This window comes from Xyrauchen texanus, chromosome 41 (assembly GCF_025860055.1).
Source record: "Xyrauchen texanus isolate HMW12.3.18 chromosome 41, RBS_HiC_50CHRs, whole genome shotgun sequence".
In the NCBI taxonomy this organism is placed as follows: domain Eukaryota; kingdom Metazoa; phylum Chordata; class Actinopteri; order Cypriniformes; family Catostomidae; genus Xyrauchen; species Xyrauchen texanus.
The window spans coordinates 17,542,190-17,560,634 of record NC_068316.1 but is presented as its reverse complement, the minus strand read 5'-3'; the positions used below and the strand labels follow the sequence as shown (position 1 = coordinate 17,560,634).

The window sequence follows — 18,445 nt, the reverse complement described above, 5'->3', positions numbered from 1 at the left end:
TCAATATTTTGCTCTGCAATGGTCATAATAAAAACATAACTACAAAATTCTCAGTGTATGAGACACAGCAAAATTACTTGATCATTAATTTTTTGTACAGGTCTGTGGCAGGGAGGAGGGCTGGGCCGGGTCATTATGCTGCATACCTGGCCCCTAATCAGGCCAATCAAGTTAAACTCCTTCTTTCCGGGTTTCGGCACCAGTGGAACAAAGTTCAATAGAAAGGAGGAGGTGAGAACTGGCTTGACAATATAAATAATCTTTCAATAAAACAAAAATATGCAAGCATAAACGCATGCAGGGCAGCTGCCTCAGCTCTCTCTCTCTCGAACTGCCACCTCTGGTCGCCTTTATCCCACTCCAGGGCTTGATTAGCCTGATTAGAGGCCGTGTGTGCAGTATCAAAAACTGCCCTGCCCTCCTCCCTGCCACAGGTCCAACAAAAATTTTAAATGAGAACCATTAGTCCCAGCCTATAGCAGAACAAATGTTGGTGGTCTCATTCATAATGGTGTGTAACATTCAATAACATAGAACATAGAGAAATTAAATGGACAAAGCAGTTAGCGTTATTACTTATTAGAGTTATAGTTTTACTTTCGATTATTAGTGAATGTCCTCACAGGATGCATTAATTATTTCCTAATGGTAAATAATAAAACTCACAAAGAGAAACCTACAACAATTTATCAAGCTATCAAATGAGGAAAGTTCTTTCAATTGCTTCAGAGAAATTATATGGAATAGAATATACATAGTTTACATGGCAATCTGACACTTTGCAGAACAAGGAAAGTGAATTGGGGGACATGTAAAGCTCTCAAAGTTTGCTTAACTCAATAAACAGTGGACTTTTAATTGAGGTGGTGATCTGTATGGCTATTGAAGGCAAATACATTAACTCCTTATCCTTTGCTTATAAAGCTGAGCTCTTTTCATAAGCTTTAAATAAACTATTAAGGTATTAGACTTACACAAACTGTACAGTCTAATTAATATATCAAGTTTATTTATTCCTCATCGCATAACTGTTCCATTTTGATTCATGTCAGTTAGCAGTTCCTATCTTCTGACCTTGTTTGTTCCTCCAGGTCTGTTTTCACAAACACAAGATGTGTATGAAATTTTTGAAAGTAGTGCAGGGTGAATAAACTAAGGCTGCTAAAACCCACCTAAAGTTCACTGTCTCCATCTCTGACGTGCCCTGAATTGGAAATTATTCTCTAATGAAACTATAATGAAATAGCACATTACATGTATTATATCATCCTGTCCAGTGGAGTAATTTATCCTGCTTTAACCCCTGCAGTGCACAGGCCGATTTTAGCTTTACATTGCAACAATAAATTACCTGCACAAAAAATTCCTTCAAACCAGTCAAAAAGAGAGTGATATAACAAACTATATAACTAGCTAAAAAGACATAGACAGACAGACAGACAGACAGACAGACAGACAGACAGACAGACAGACAGATAGATAGATAGATAGATAGATAGATAGATAGATAGATAGATAGATAGATAGATAGATAGATAGATATGCTCAGTCACATAGAGACTGCTTGTACTGGGGTACATTTTACAAAAGTTACCTACTGTCCTGACAGGCCCATGATGCTGGCTTCCCTGTGGAGAACCAATAGCGACATGCAAGCGAGACAACAATGACACAAAGAAAAACAACACAAACAAGAAAAAAGAAAAAATAACAGAATAAGAAAGAACACATGCAGGGATGAATATGTAATAGTGAATAACAAAGTGTAAGCTCCAAATAGAAGAAAACAAAACTTAAAATACACAGTGGAAATACATTAAAATAATGCAAACAGTGAAAATAACAGTGGTGTTGTGGGGATTGTGGCTCTTACATCAAAAGGTCATCTTATTGTTTGATATGAAGTGAAATGAGCAAGCATTTAATCTTTCATCAAATAAAGAGTGACTGCTATAAATGCAAAGCAAATATACACAAGTATCAGTGGGTGAAAAGAAATCAAAGGCAATCTGGATTATCAATATATGATGGCAGGGAACAAAATGGTGCTGACAAAACATAGCACACCATGCAGTAATTCACATGTAGAGAACAGGAAAATGGCTCAGACTTGACAGGCCTGGACATCTTCACCCCTGCCGGCTCAGCTGATATAAACCAATCAGTTTCCCCATGAGGGTCAGAGACTAAAAACACAGAGTTGCTCTCTACAGAAAGCCACAGCAAGATTTCTTCTGATAGAACTGACAGGGATTACACCACCTTTAACAGTTTGGACTGCAAAGCTAGCCAATTATTAGACCATTCAAAAACCAAAGCGTGCTTGATAATTAAATTGATATGCAAGTCCGACACTCTCCAGATCTAAGCCAAGAATAAGAATGACATTTTTAGCAGCTCCACAGACAACATGCAAATGAGACCTAGACCTAAACACCTAATCAAAGCTGCAGGATGTTCACAGACGGACCCTAGCCCCATTCACATTCCTAAGTTGGTGAACATTGCTTTTGAGGATTGGTTCTTAACTGGTGGGTCACGACCCAAAAATGAGTCGCAGATCTGATCTGATAAGAGTCGTGGACAGCAGGGAAAACATGGCTAAATGCTAAATAATTCATTCAAGTTTTAAAAGTAAGGAAAAGACGATTCCTATGTTTTGTTGTTGATGCCAAAGACTGTATATTAATTGAAATGATAGTCACTATGTAGAAGCAAAACAAAATAGGCAGATGGCAACATTCATGACAGGTTGTGTAACAAAACCATGGACAAAGATTTAAAAGTCAAAGACAACTCAATATTACACTGTCCTTCAAAGCAAAATGCAGATAGATTTTATCCTTTTTTTTATTTTTAGAGGAGCTTACAGGAGCATTCCAGTTTCAATACAAGTTAAGCTCAATCAACAGCATTTGTGACATGTTACTGATTACCACAAAACTTAATTTTGACTTGCCCCTTGATAAAATCAGGGTTCGAGTGAGGCACTTACAGTGGAACTGAATGGGGTCAGTCATTTTAGTGTGATAAAATTGCTTACTAACATTTTCTGTGTAAAGTTATAGCCAATTTTCCAACTTTGTTAATGATGATGTAATGTCACCAAACCCTCAAACGACTGTAATAAATTATGATTTTACAACTTTACAGCTCAAATAATACATGAGATTTAACAGACAAATTAATGTAAGTTCTTTAATAAAACAACAAGCTTCACATTTCTGCCTTTAAACCCTCCAAAAATGGTCCCCATTCACATCTTTATAAGTGCCTCACAGTAACCTCGATTTTTTCTTTTTTAAAGGAAAGGATTTTGATGTTTGTGGTAATCATCATGCTCAAAATCAAAATGCTGTAGATTGAGCTTAACTTGTATTAAACCCAGAATATTCCTTTAATGTAGATTTGAAAAAAGTCTCTGAATCATAGGACAGATCATATAGTCAGAGAAACCTGATTACGGTTATAACTAAATGTTTGACAAAAAGTGAAGTTACTGCATTTTCCTTTTGTTGTGATGTACATTTGACACATGTGTTACGGGTCTGGTGCTGTGTTGGGTTGCCATATGAAATCCAATGTAAAATCTGGGTAAAACCCTGTTGTGTGTTTTAGCACACTAGTTTTTGACTTCCTAAAAGCTCTCATGATAAGAGAGTAATGGTAGAGCAGAATCTCCCCCTTTTTTAATGAGTGTGAAAGTCATTTGTTTAAAAGAATAAGTTAAAGCAGCACTACAGCACTATGGAAGTCCAAAGAAATTCTGTTCAAGAGATAATTGCCTCATGAGTGACACAACTTCCACACTCCCAAAGGCATTACAATACTCCTGGCTAATGTTAGCATAGCACACATGACACCATTATTTAATCACATGCCCTGCTGAGAATCTTTTCAACCATATTCAGTCAAAACCATTTCCAATTTCGTTTTCTGTGGGTTTTTCACACTTTTGAGGTGAATAGTGAGATCCCTAGGGTTCCATGCCATTATGTAGAGGTTTTAATAGCTACACCTGCATTTAGGCTGCCAACTATAAATACAGGGGGTGAGAAAGCACAAGAGAAAGAGTAATCTTAAATACAGTATACTCAAAAGAACAGATAGAGAAGGGAAAGGATGAAAGGAATGTGAAAGGACTTTTTTTTATGATAATGATCGTCCTTGAGGCTCTACTATATAAAATACATGAAGATCTGTCTCATTAAGTTTCTGAAAATATGTGTGAATACATTTGCATGTCTGGTTAGATGAGTGTAGACATATGTAGATACATGTTGACACATGTTAAACAACTAGTGCTGGCTGGAAGTTGTCAATGTGTGCTTTAAGTGTGTGTACTGACATGTGTATCTATATGTACAATTATAATAATTGAAAGCTTCAGTCAGAATGTAATTACATCAGATAACAATTTATCAAAACAAGTGGCATTTATTTAAAAGAAAGATAGCACAAGGACAATTTTCGAGCAAAATATTGAATTAAAAAAATAGTTATTTATTTTTGCATATTAAAAATATATGTTGTTCAAAATAAAGACAAATGGCATTTAGGCATTAGTGGATGTCCATAGTTAATGTAATGAACTACACCTGTGGTTACTCTCCTAGTGCACCGGTATGAACTTGAGAGGCATTGACTTAAAAATCACCTTTAGAACAGCTGGTTAAAAGTAATTGAAAAATGGCTAAAAGTGTACCATCATTTGCTTACTGATTACACTTTGTTACTTAATCTGCTGCAACGTGATCTCATAAGAACACTTATGTACCCTTATGTAAAGTTTGGTTCTAGCAAACATACATTCTCTTACGTTTGCATAGATAGTGAAACGTACAATATTGAAATATTGACAGTATGTGAATGTCATCATTTTACATATTTAAGTACAAATGTTTTTGTGTACTGTTTAAATGGATTAATATTGAATAATAATTCAATAGAATATTGAATTCATAGAATAAATAAGTTAAATACATTTAATTTGTAACCAATGAGATTAGTTAAATGCCATCACATTTATTTATTGCAGCTGACATTATAATATGGCATATTAACAGTTTATTCAGTTCTGTGTAATTTCTGCTGCCCTATAAAATGTTTTAAAGGATTACATCACTTTAAGACTACATTTTAAAATGTTAAAATGAATAAAAACTATGTAATCATTTATTAAACATTTAATTGTATTTTTGTTTGCCATGGGACACAAAAGGAGTTTTCAGAATATGCCCAAAAAAAAAACTAAATAAACCTCAAAAAGCACCATAAAACAACAATACAATTAATCCATACATCTGTTAGCCATAATCCAAATCTTCAGACTGCTTCTGTGAAGAACAGACCCAAATTCAAGCCTTTTATTCATTGATCTTTGTCTCTATCCGCCGCAGCACCGTCACGCCCGCTGTTAACTGTTAACCTGTGTTGGTTTTGTTTTCAAAATTCAACAACTGCCACCTCAAGCATTATGACCAGCAATTTTATGGCAGTGATGGGGAAGTATATTTGAATCAGATATGACAGTGCTGTTCTGGAGTGCATCAGGAGAAGATTTACAGCGATTAATAATTTAAATTCTACTTTCCACCGCACACAATGCTTTTGATTGTCGTAAGGGAGCACATCGGACTTTGGACTACTTTTATACTGAATTTTGCCATTTTTCTGAATAAATGATTGTGATTAAATATATCTGCCTATTATGTGTTCTATATGCTTAATAAATGGTTATGGTTAGGTTTAGGAGTAGGTGTGGGATTAGCTGCTGTAAAATATATAGCCTATTTTATAAATGAATATATTTTATCAAAAATTATTGCTACTGTACATTAATCTACTTATAACATGTTTTTATATTGTTGAAATGTGGTTATGTTTAGAGGTTGGGTTAGGGTTAAGGGATCAAAATTATCTATAAAACATTAAAAATGTACAAATATATTTATAATCGATTTGCGTATTCAAATATAGGTTGTAATGGATTTGTCAATATTCCACATTTCTAAAGTTGTAAAAACGTACAAATGTTTGTTTTAGATGCTTTCAAACATCCATATTGTGCGTTTTAGTGTCAATTCAAATGTAAAAACATGTATGTTTAATGTTACAAATATTAATGTACAAATGGCTATGTATATTAATGAGATCAGGCTGTCTAATGCAATGATAGTCATACATTTTTAAGCATGGCTTAAGCGTCCATAAACTACTGCATATGCGTTAGTATATGGGAAACTTTTGCCTTTACTGTATGGTCCTTACCCACATATAGCTGGCTGTAGAGCTCCAGGCGTGTGTGTCCCTGTGTAGGTGCAGGTCTGACCTCCTTGTATTTCTGGTCCAGTTGCAGAATGGCCTCTTTCGTGTTCCTCTCCGCACTGACCCGGTGCCACTGGTCATCGTTCAGCGCGGTAGGAGAGTTCACTTTCAGTTCCACAGGTCCATTTCCCACATCAAACGAGAATGACACCACTGTGGGGGCTATGGAGAGAGTCAAACACAACCAGATAAATGAAATGACCACTATAGACAAAAAGAAAAAAAAAAATATTTACTTTGATTTATGAGTGGATGGCATTGCTATAGTTTCCTGAATAATTACCCTTGCTACTTGGGCAGGTGTCCAGGTAGTTCTGCAAGCTTTTGCCACTTTAATTGAATGGCTTGTTTTATGTTTAGATTTCATTGTTTTACTCGTAATGTTTTCGCCAACAATTACCCAATGTTATGACTTAAAATGCACAATAATCAAGGCTGTTTAAGCGTCAAACTGCTTGGCTGAGGTACATCATTAAAATTCCTGTTAACAACCCTAAACAGAGTTTGTTCACCATGCTGAATTCATTCCAGACCACAACAGCTTTAATGAGTCAGTTTTTAATATTCTCCTACATAAACAGTGGAGATTGACAGCTGTACTCCTGGAGGAGGTGACGGTATTTATGTGTTTGAGCCATGACTGCATTTTCCGGCCCCGGTAAGCCAGGTCTCTTGGGGTTTAACCCTGAATTAAAATCACCCACCTGACATTGGAGACACGTCACTGCAACAGTGTCATCCACTTGCAATGCAGCACTCCAATCTGACACAAATGCCAGAGAACAATTTAAAGAAATAAGTTTAAACCCCTAAATGAAAATTCTTCATGTTGTCCCAAGCCATGACTTCCTTTGAATAGGAATATCCAACCACTTTTTCCCCCCATAAAATGCAAGTGAATGATGACTGAGGCTGTCAAGCTCCAAAAAAAAAAAGAAAAAAGAACAAGAATCATAAAAATACAAAAATGGTCTAGATGACTTCATATGCTATATTCCAAGTATTCTGAAGCTTTGTTTGAGGAAAAGACCAAAATGTAGTTAGTTATTCACTGAAAATCATAACATCTGCCGCAGCTCCCCCTGGTGCATTTGCGATTAAAGTAGCGCTGTCCGAATCAGGAATGAATCATTCATTTGAATCAAAATTTTCAATGAATCGGTTGATTGAGTTTACAAAACCAGTCAACCAAATTATTTGTTTTACGAATCGCCCACTGGAGGCGAAGATTACAAGTTAATAACAACTTAAATTTCAGTCTGTTCCTCACACAAAGCTATCATATGACTTCAAGGAATACACATCCTTTTACAATTATCAAAATGACACAGATGCTGTAATATATGCATTTCATTACAGCCAAGAAAAGCTAAATGGCTGCCACTGCACAGTGAAGAGAAATTACTTAAAAGGACAAACCTGGCTTCTAGTCAAGTTATCTCCAAATTCAGTGGGCTGATTTGCTCCATTTGAAGCGGTTTACTGTGGCAGCACAGATGCTGATGACGTGAACTAAATGGAACTTTCTTTGTGTTGGCAGCAGAGTAAGCCTGCTGTGATAGCCCACCACTGCTATTGTCACCATTTTAGGAAGCTAAGACCAGTGCTGTGAAATGATAGCAAGTGTAGCAACCACAGGAGACACACATACAACCTTATCAGTTTGAACCAACTATGACAAAGTGGACTGCCCAAAGACGACAAAAAAAAAAAAAAAAGAAAAAGGATTTTTATTTTTAGCTTACTGCAAATATCTGTGCCCTTTACAAACTGAATGGCTGGCCACCCAGATACACATTCACATACACAAAATGACTGTACACACACCTGAAATACTATAGAACACCTGCTGCTTTAGGTAGCCAGCGCTTTGCTATTTCTCCGCTTTACATTAACCAGATATATGTCAAACATACTGTGTGGTCAAAAGTCTGAGACCATGTTGAAAATCTGGAATAAAAAAATCTAATTTAATTTTTTTTTACTATGAAAAAATGTAAATGTTATGACATAGAAATAAGTCATATTTAGTAATTTATCAAATACGCTAATTTGTGACATTATCCATGTTAACACCTTTATGCAAAAAGTCAGATTTCCTTGCTTTCGTTAAAACACAAAATATGCTAATTGTAACAAAATTACCCATTTAAAAACTTTACAGTTTTTAGAATTTCAGAATTCGTGTTTTTGTTTTTCTAAGTGGAACCTGTGTCCCCCTGCCCTTCTGGTTTCTTGTTGGCTGAGTTGCAGGTGTGTTCCTGCTACTCTCAGTAGGGGGTGCTGTTTTACTGTTCATCAGATGCAGATGCTGTGCAGACAGGAGAAATTGGGGATATTAAGACAGGGTTTGACTGCCAATCTTAGAGCCACCTGTTCAGCTCAGATTGTGAACTAGATGAGTGTAATGATGGCACGGTCTGCCAGCACCTCTGACCTCTGTCTGTGAGCAGTGGCGCATTGCAATGTGCAATCAGAGCTCATTTTAAAGCAGTTGTGGCCATTTTTAGCTCATTCACGCGCACACATGAAAACACTGGACAATATAGCTTACATTTTTTTATCTCTCGATATTTTTCAGCAAATTGACGATATTCCATATATAATTCGTTAATTATGTTTTTGCTCTGAAATAGCATAAAAGTGTTGTTTTATATCAGAGCAACCATCAATTCATCTAAACAGCCACTGATGCCATGTAGAATTTATATTTCAAAGGCATTCAATAAAAATCTATTTAAAAATGATGAAGGCATTTTTTCTCACAGTTTTTATAAAAATTATAAAAAATACATAAAATCATATTTTCAAAATCAAGGCTGTGTAAGATGTGTGTCAGGTGTGTGTGACATAATCAGGTTACATGACCAGGAAGTTATGTAGATTTGAAAATAAAATGAAAAATCATAAAAAAAATTATAGTTACGAAAAAAAATAAAAGTCATGTAAGGTGGAAATGTGTTGTGTACACATGTGCTATAGGAGATATGACCTGCATCGATTACTGTTAGCTATAAGTTAAATGCAATTTCAGTTATATTACATTGTTATAACATCATTACATATCCTAGGGAATAAGCCATTTATGTTTGTTTTTTGTACCATAACTTTCTACTTAACTTGTCTGACAATATCAAGTTACAGCTATATAAAGCTACACGTTTACATAGCCAAGAAGTAATCTGTTTTTCACCGGCCTTTGTCCATTTCACACTTTAGAGACACTCCCTAAATTTGCTTGCCGAATGACTAACCAATGTCCAATATAAAAACAACTTTACCGCAGTGGTGTAAAATTGGAGCCGATGATGTGCTAACGCGTCACTTCATAGACTTCAGTGTATTTGGCAGCGCTGAAACGAGAATAAACATCAGTCACCTTTACGCATTAATAGCTCTTTTCTCTCCATGATGAAAAAGGTAGACTCACATTCCGATAATGAAGAAAATGAAAAACATGCCCCTCTCATTCAGTCGGTCAGTTCATGTACCAGGTCATTCCGTTTGTTTATGAATAAAGCTGCGTTCACACTGCCCGCTACTTTGTCGCTGCATGTCGCCAGTGGCTGGCGGTTAGGTTACTAGTGGTGTGTATTGAGAGTCTAAACAGCACTGTTTTTTAAAATTAATAATATTATTAATATATTAGGATCATGTGAGCTCTACCATCTTCTCTCGTATTGGCTGTCCCGAAAGTCGCTCTTAATTTGCATAAAGTTAAACATTTCTCAACTTTGTCGCGTCGCTGGACACGGCCACATCTGGTCGCCAACGGTCGCCATTGCTCGCGTTGCCGGAAGTCGTCAGCTCTCATTGAAAATGAATGAGATGAGGTTGTTTTGTTCACTGCATGTCGCTGGCAGTGTGAATGCAGCTTAAGAAGTTTCACAAGTGCCGCTTCTCACTGTGCACGCGATTGGCTGTAGTTGTAACCAATCATGAATGTGTAACCATCCTTAACTTTTGATGTTGTTTCACAATGCACAGCCACCGACAGTGACAATACAATACAAATTTGTGTATTTGACTCCTATTCTGAGTCCCGATCGTTACCATGTTTTTGTACATGTAACGAAAACCTAGCAATACAGTCAAACCGCTTTATTATACTAAAGTATTTTCCAGGACATTTAAGTATTTTTCAAATTTTCCATGACTGGAAAACTGCATTGCAAAATTCCAGGTTTCCAGGATGCGTGGGAACCCTATAACAAACTATAACTGGGTGGAATAAGTATTTATTCAGATATTTATAAATAATAAACTCCACCCGAGCAGCTGATTCTCTTGCCATTTTCAAGAAACATCTACAGGTAAATCTCTTCCCATGAGCACTTGACACAATCCTACTGTCTTCTCTCTTTATAAAAAAAATTTAAATAATAAAAATAAGAATATTTTGCCACTGTCTCTCACTTTTCTCTCTGCTTGTACTTCTCTGAGTGAAAATGAAACTTTGTATTGCAGCACTTTTCATTATATTGGATGATTTTCTTTTGCTGTATTGCTCATTTACGAGTTCACTTGTACATACTGTATAGTCTATTTAGGTAAACATATTTGGTGTGTTGTTCAAAGTAGGTGCTCGAGCGAAGGACTCAGCTTCTGATCCCTGTAATTACATTTGCTACACTTGGCAAGCCAAGACCAAACATCAAGAGTGTGCCACTGTTCTTGGGGAGTGTACATTCATGTGTGTGTGTTTGAGCTTGTTTTTGTGTGTGGACCGCTCCTCTGTCCACAACTGAGGGCATTTAGCTGACTGCTGCCTTTGCACTAACTAGGAAAACCAAACAAAATCAACAAGCCAAACAGTGAGACAGTGAAAAAGTTGGTTTGTGTTTATGGATTTATTTGATAGTGCACCAAGCTAGCTGAGAGTAAAATAACCGTTACAGCCCAGTGCATTTCATGATACCACATAAATGGCTTTTTTGAGCACATGGCCAACGCTAATTTGTAATGGTATACAGTGAGCCCAAAAAAAGTATTTGGACAATTCAGGACACTTTAGACACACATAAAAGTGCAAACAAATGCAGTTAGTTTTAGAACTAACTTTTCTGAGACATTTTTGCAATTACTTTTAACCAAATGATCTCAATTTCAAGTGTAACAAACATCTTTTTGTGCAATGTTTTTCTTGAAAAATGTAATTTAATTCTATACACCACTTGCTTTGAATGTAAAGACATTCATACGTAAATGAGGCCAAATTATTTGGGCGACTGAAATTATTCTTTTGTAAAAACAGGGGCTTAAATAACAATCTGGACCTAAATGTAGCCATACCTCTAGTGTTTTTGCTCCAAAGCCTAGTAGACTAAGTATAAGCCTGGGTCCCCTCTAAAACATTCCAAGCCCACAAAATTATTTCTTGTCAGTCAAGTAAACAGCTGTCACGAATGTAAGGCAATGAAGGCTGACGAAGGTTGAGGATCCAAATGCAGCTTACTTTATTGATAACAAAAACACAAAGGAAAACCCTCAGTGGGGAAATAAACATAAATAGAGAACTCGGGCAGGGAACACAGAGCAGGTTAACAACATTCACAAACATTCAACGATAGACAAGGACTGAACCAAAAACCGGGGTATAAATACATGAACAAGGGACAAAGGGGCCAATGAACAAACAGAACTCAAAACAAGATAACGAGATGACAAACAGAAGCAAATGGCAAACTAATGAGGACAGGTGAAAACAATGACAGAAAACACGAACGCTAACAAGAAGACTGTGGAGCTACAAAAGGGACAAAAGTGAAAACTATGGAATAACAAAAGGGACAATGGAAAACAAAGGGGCAACGGTAAAACAAGACAAGGTCATACATAACATAGCCCCCCCCTCAAAGGATCGGATCCCAGACGATCCGAAATAAAAGAAACACAAAGAAAAAAAAAAAAGAAAAAAAAAACACCAGGAGCAGACGGGCAGGAAGTTCAGGGGGGCACAAAGGGCAGGCAGGAAGTCCAAGGGGGCACAATGGGCAGGCAGGAAGTCCAAGGGGGCACAGTGGGCAGGCAGGAAGTCCAAGGGGGCACAGAGGGCAAGCAGGAAGTCCTGGGGGGAGGCCACAGGACAGGGGCTGGGTCAGGAGGCCTGGGAGGAGGCCACAGGTCAGGAACAGGGTCAGGGGCCCTGGGAGGAGGCCACAGGACAGGGACTGGGTCAGGGGGCCCGGGAGGAGGCCACAGGTCAGGGGCCGGGTCAGGAGGCATTGGAAGCGGAGCCATTGGATGCTCTAGAGGCGGAGCCCTAGAAGGCTCTGGAGTCTCTGGGAGCAGAGCCGTAGGAGGCTCTGAAGGCGGAGCCGAAGGAGGCTCGGGAGGCGGAGCCGTAGGAGGCTCGAGAGACTTGAGGGGTGGAGCCCTGGGAGGCTCGAGAGGCTCGGGAGGCAGAGCTCTGGGAAGCTCGAGAGGAGCCCTGGAAGACTCGGTAGGCGAAGCTCTGGAAAGCTCAGAAGGTGGAGCTCTGGAAAGCTCGGGAGGCTCGGAAGGCAGAGCTCTGGGAAGCTCGGAAGGCGGAGCTCTGGGAAGCTCGGAAGGCGGAGCTCTGGGAAGCTCGGAAGGCGGAGCTCTGGGAAGCTCAGGAGGCGGAGCTCTGGGAAGCTCGGGAGGCGGAGCTCTGGAAAGCTCGGAAGGCGGGGCTCGGAAGGCAGAGCTCTGGAAAGCTCTGGAGGTGGAGCCCTGGAAAGCTCGGGAGGCGGAGCCCTGGAAAGCTCGGGAGGCGGAGCTCTGGAAAGCTCGGGAGGCGTTGGCGCTTGGACGGACATGGCTACAGGCGCTGGCTCAGGGACGGTCGAGGGCTCAGGCTCGCTCACCGTGGAAGGCTTGGGCACAGGCTCGAAGATCGGGGCAGGCGTGGGCACAGGCTCGAAGACCGGGGCAGGCGTGGGCACAGGCTCGAAGACCGGGGCAGGCGTGGGCACAGGCTCGAAGACCGGGGCAGGCGTGGGCCGGAAGGCGGAAGCCCGTCTTCTCTCCCTCCTCCGGGCAGATGAAGAGGGCCACGCTGGCTCGCTGACCAAGGCAGGCGTGAAGGGACGAACCACGGGCGAATGGAGGGTTACCACTGTGGGAGGAGTGGCAGGGTTCTCCTCGATTATGCCCACAGTGAACGGTGAAGCGCAGACCAGCAGAGTCTCTTCAATGAACTCGAGGAGCGCCCAGCCGGCGTCGGCGGTGGTAACCGCTCCTGGAGCGCACAATCCAGGTTGGCCTGAAAAAACACCACCAGGTCGGAGTCAGGGAATTCGGTGGCACTCGCAATCGCGAGGAAATCACGGATGTGGTCCTCCACCGGACGGTTTCCCTGCCTAAGGCTGAGCAGACGGCAGCTTGCTCGCAGAACCGCTGGATCCATTGTTTTAGGTCTATCGTTCTGTCACGAATGTAAGGCAATGAAGGCTGACGAAGGTTGAGGATCCAAATGCAGCTTACTTTATTGATAACAAAAACACAAAGGAAAACCCTCAGTGGGGAAATAAACATAAATAGAGAACTCGGGCAGGGAACACAGAGCAGGATAACAACATTCACAAACATTCAACGATAGACAAGGACTGAACCAAAAACCGGGGTATAAATACATGAACAAGGGACAAAGGGGCCAATGAACAAACAGAACTCAAAACAAGATAACGAGATGACAAACAGAAGCAAATGGCAAACTAATGAGGACAGGTGAAAACAATGACAGAAAACACGAATGCTAACAAGAAGACTGTGGAGCTACAAAAGGGACAAAAGTGAAAACTATGGAATAACAAAAGGGACAAAAATGGAAAACAAAGGGGCAACGGTAAAACAAGACAAGGTCATACATAACAACAGCGACAATACACAGGAAACCTAGGTGGACCAAAATCAGTTATGCTAAATCTGAAAACAATAACAGGCCATTCTTCATGTGTATACTGGTCCACCATGGAGTAAAATGATAAGCAAGAAAACAGTGATTAAGAGAAAGACAGACTTAAAACAAAAGGATATTTCAGGGGTCTGAACCTCATCAAAGGCTGCTGCTTTTCTCTCTTGACTCTCATACAAACGGTCAGGTGCTCTGCTGAGTCACGTTGACATTTCTCCCTCAGGCCCCCAGAGAGAATCCACTTCATTAAAGATGCATCAAAGAAATATAGAAGATCTTCCATCCATCTGAGCCCACGGAGGACCCAAGCCATATTCACATTCAGCTAGAAACCCAGTGAAAGATCTTTGCTCCGAAAAAACGATCCTGTTGGGAAGATCTGATAAGCCCAACAGCTATTCCATGTCCTGAAAGTGTGATGTCAAGAAATGTAGTGAATGTTGCCACGACTCATAATATGCCCTGGCGTATAAGAACCAGCCTCAGAAAAGCTAACCCTTGCAGTGCATTTTGTATGAATTAAAAATAAACAAATAACTTTGGGTTGGCCTGATTGAGATTTTACAGTGTTAATGTGTTAAAAGGATAGCTTTTAGAAGAATAGCTCAGTTCTGTAGGTCCATACAATGCAAATAAATGGTGATCAGATCTCCAAAAAGTTGATAAAGTCAGCATCAAAGTTATCCTTAAGACTCTAGTGTTTTACTCAATGTCTTCTGTAGTGATCCAGTTGGTTTTGGCTGAGAACAGACTCTTTATTCATTGTACATCTTATCATTACAGTCTCTAGGAATGATCATGATTTCAAGCTTGATTACACTTCCTATCGCTTGAGGCATGTGCAGAGCGCTAGATGACAGGAAGTGTAATCGAACTTGATATCATGATTGCCAAGAAGACTGCTTGATGTACCGTAATCATTGGAGTTTGATGGATTATTTTTATGCTGACTTTATCTACTTTTAGGAGCTTTTGGAGTTCTAGTCACCATTTGTTTGCATTGTATGGACCTACACAGCTGAGATATTCTTCAAAAAATCTTTGTTTGTGTTCAGCAGAAAAAAAATCATACACATCTGGGATGGATTGAGAGTGAGCAAATGATAAGAGAATGTACATTTTAGGGTGAAAGAGCCCTTTAATCAGAAAATATAAGGCCTTTAAAGGAATAATTCACCTAGCTAGAACAAATGATAAGATTTTCAGTGAATAACGACTTAAATTTTGACATGTTCCTCACACAATCACTACAGCTTCAGAAGACTTGGAATGTAGATTACAAGTTGTATAGACCACTTGTATGTTACTCTATAGTGCCTTTTTGACATTTTGGAGCATTATATAAAAAAGAATGTGACCAGGATGTTCCTCAGAAATTCACCTTTTGAGGTTTGGAACAACATGAGGGTGAGTAAATTATTAAAGCAATTTAATTGTTGTCAGAAGCAGCTCAATGAATTTGAATATGATCATGAAAACAGTGGAATCTTCCGTTATTAAACACCAGTCTGTTATGGAAACACTCCAGACATAAAGGGGTAGCAATTAGGGGTCGTTCAGACCGAGAAAAAAAAAAGCACATTGAGAATTGGGCATTCCAAATTGGGAGAACCCCCCCTTAGACTGCATACATTATAATTAATCCATCTGAAGCTTCCAATTCATGGAAGTAAAAAAAAAACACACACATTGGTGAAGCTTTATAAATATTTTTGAGAGATAGAGAGAGTGAAACACACAGACAGACAGAGAGAGATAGAGAGAGAGAGAGAGAGAGAGATAGAGAGAGTGAACTACACAGACAGACAGAGAGAGAGAGAGAGAGAGAGAGATAGAGAGAGTGAACCACACAGACAGACAGAGAGAGAGAGAGAGAGAGAGAGAGAGAAAGTGAAACACACAGACAGAGAGAGAGAGATTGAGACAGACAGACAGAGAGAGAGAGAGAGAGAGAGAGAGATTTGAGATTTTACAAAGACTTTATTAAAAACAATTGTAAAAAAACAAAAAAAAAACAACAACACTCAACCAAGTGAAATCACATTAAATCAACACACTTTTGAAAAAGAGATTATTCTCTACAACAGAGCAGAGCACGTCCTTGTGACACCAAATATTGGAAAACTTTCCCAGATCATTCATCAGACTGTAGTAATTAAAATCTATTCTTAAACGTGATTTTAACATTTTAACAAATACAAAAACAGCATCATCATCTGTAGATCCTTCAACCTTATTTCGTCTACTCATATACACAGCCATCTTTGCTCTTCCCAAAATAAAATTAAAGAGTTGACACTGCTCCCTCTTTTTTTGGGAATACCTGTAGCCTAGAATAAACAGCTGCTTGGAAAAAACTACACCAAACATTTTAAAAAGATCTTCCAACATAGAGAACATTGGCATAAGACGACAACAGTCCGTAAAACAGTGAAAAACTGTCTCACGCAGCGTACAAAAGGGGCAGTCATGATTGATATCAGGATTTAAAACAGAGATAAAAGAATTAACAGCCACAGCTGTATGTAAAATTCTCCATTGCAAATCTGCAACCTTCTTCAACAACGGTTGTTTATACAGCGCTCTCCATTCAGGTCCAACACCCTCTATCAGCCCCAAGCGAGCTCTCCATGGAGTGTCAATTTTACCATTTAACTTATCTTTGTTCAAAATTTTTACGAACAATCTGTATAACAGTTTCTTATCTGCATCATGAATAAACAGACCTGAATTATTGGTTTCTAAAAAAAAAACCTGTACAGTCCTTAAAATCTGGGAGAACCTTCACCAAAGGGAAAATATCATCAACACTCTGTTGAACAGAACCATCACAATAACAATGCAACAATGTGCGTTCGGCATCTGTTAAAAACTCTTTCCACTTTTTAAGCAACAATTCAATCATGCGAATAGAATGCACCTTCAGATGAGAGGCAAGGAGTGGAGCATTGTCCATGTTTGCACCTGTAAGCTGAATTACATGTCCCAAAGTCACAACATTAGACGAACAGAACTGTTTGAGTAAACTGGGACCTAGTCCTCGACTGGGACAGGTTACACTCAAACGGGTCCCATACAGAACTGGCTCTTGAAGAAGCCAATAGAGTGACCTGTGATGCTCTGTCCTCTCAATTTTAAATAAATTCCAAACTTTGAGCAGTCCATGGTAGAAACTTGACAATCCACTGGTGTTGAGCTGTTTTAAGTCCATCAGAAACAGTGTTCTGTTTAGGCCCAATCCACCTAGCTGGTTCAAGATAGTACATGCCAACGGTCTCCACACTAGATCTGCGGGACCACACAGAAACCTCTGCACGAACTGGAAACGGAAAGTTGCCCCTCTACTGTTCAGATGAACTAAACCTTGTCCTCCTTCATCTTTCGGCAAAAATAAAACGCTTTGAGGTGTCCAATGCAGACGATCCCAAAAGAAGTCGACAAGAAGTGCCTGAATCTTTGACAGCAGATCTGGAGGAGGATCCACACATGATAAACGATGCCATAAAGTGGAGGAAACCAAGTTGTTAATAACAAGAACTCGACCTCGATAAGACATTTTCGGTAAAATCCATTTCCATCTGGCAAAACACCCTTTAGTCTTTTCAAGAACATTATCCCAGTTTTTAAGAACAAAAATTTCATCACCCAAAAATACACCCAAATATTTTAAGCCCCCCTCTGTCTTCCAATTTAAACCCAACGGCAATTGAAACTGTTTTTCTGTCACTCCTATACAGAGAGCTTCACTTTTGCTCCAGTTTACTCTGGCTGAAGAAATTATACCATATTGAACTATAACGTTTGCTAGGATATCAATATCTTGTTGATTATCCACCATGACGACTAAATCATCTGCATATGCAGATAACTTTAAAGGTATATTACACCCTGGTAAAATCACACCTTGTAAAACAGATCTAATCTATGTAATAAAGGTTCAAAAGCCAAAGAATATAACATGCCAGAAAGGGCACAACCCTGTCTAATTCCCCTCTAAACCTGAAAAGGAGCGCTCAAAACACCATTGACTTTTAAAACACTCTGAACATCACAATACAAAGTCTTGATCTTGTTGATAAAACCCAGAGTAAACCCAAAAGCAATCATTGTTTGCCATAAATATTCGTGTTCAACATGGTCAAAAGCTTTCTCTTGATCAATAGAATCAATTCCCATTTTAAGACCAAACATCTTAGAAATTTCTAACAAGTCTCAAATGAGAACGATGTTATCAGAAATCAG

At 39.1% G+C, this 18,445-nt stretch overlaps 1 protein-coding gene across 2 annotated transcripts in view; it reads right to left on the bottom strand.

Moving 5' to 3' along the window:
- Positions 1-18,445, bottom strand: part of cntnap2a (contactin associated protein 2a) — a 521,370-nt gene that overhangs the window by 42,113 nt on the left and 460,812 nt on the right. For both annotated transcript variants that reach the window (XM_052113320.1, XM_052113321.1), the window contains one exon: positions 6,271-6,489. In XM_052113320.1, coding sequence (XP_051969280.1) covers positions 6,271-6,489 — 219 coding nt within the window. The remainder of the gene's footprint in view (positions 1-6,270; positions 6,490-18,445) is intronic.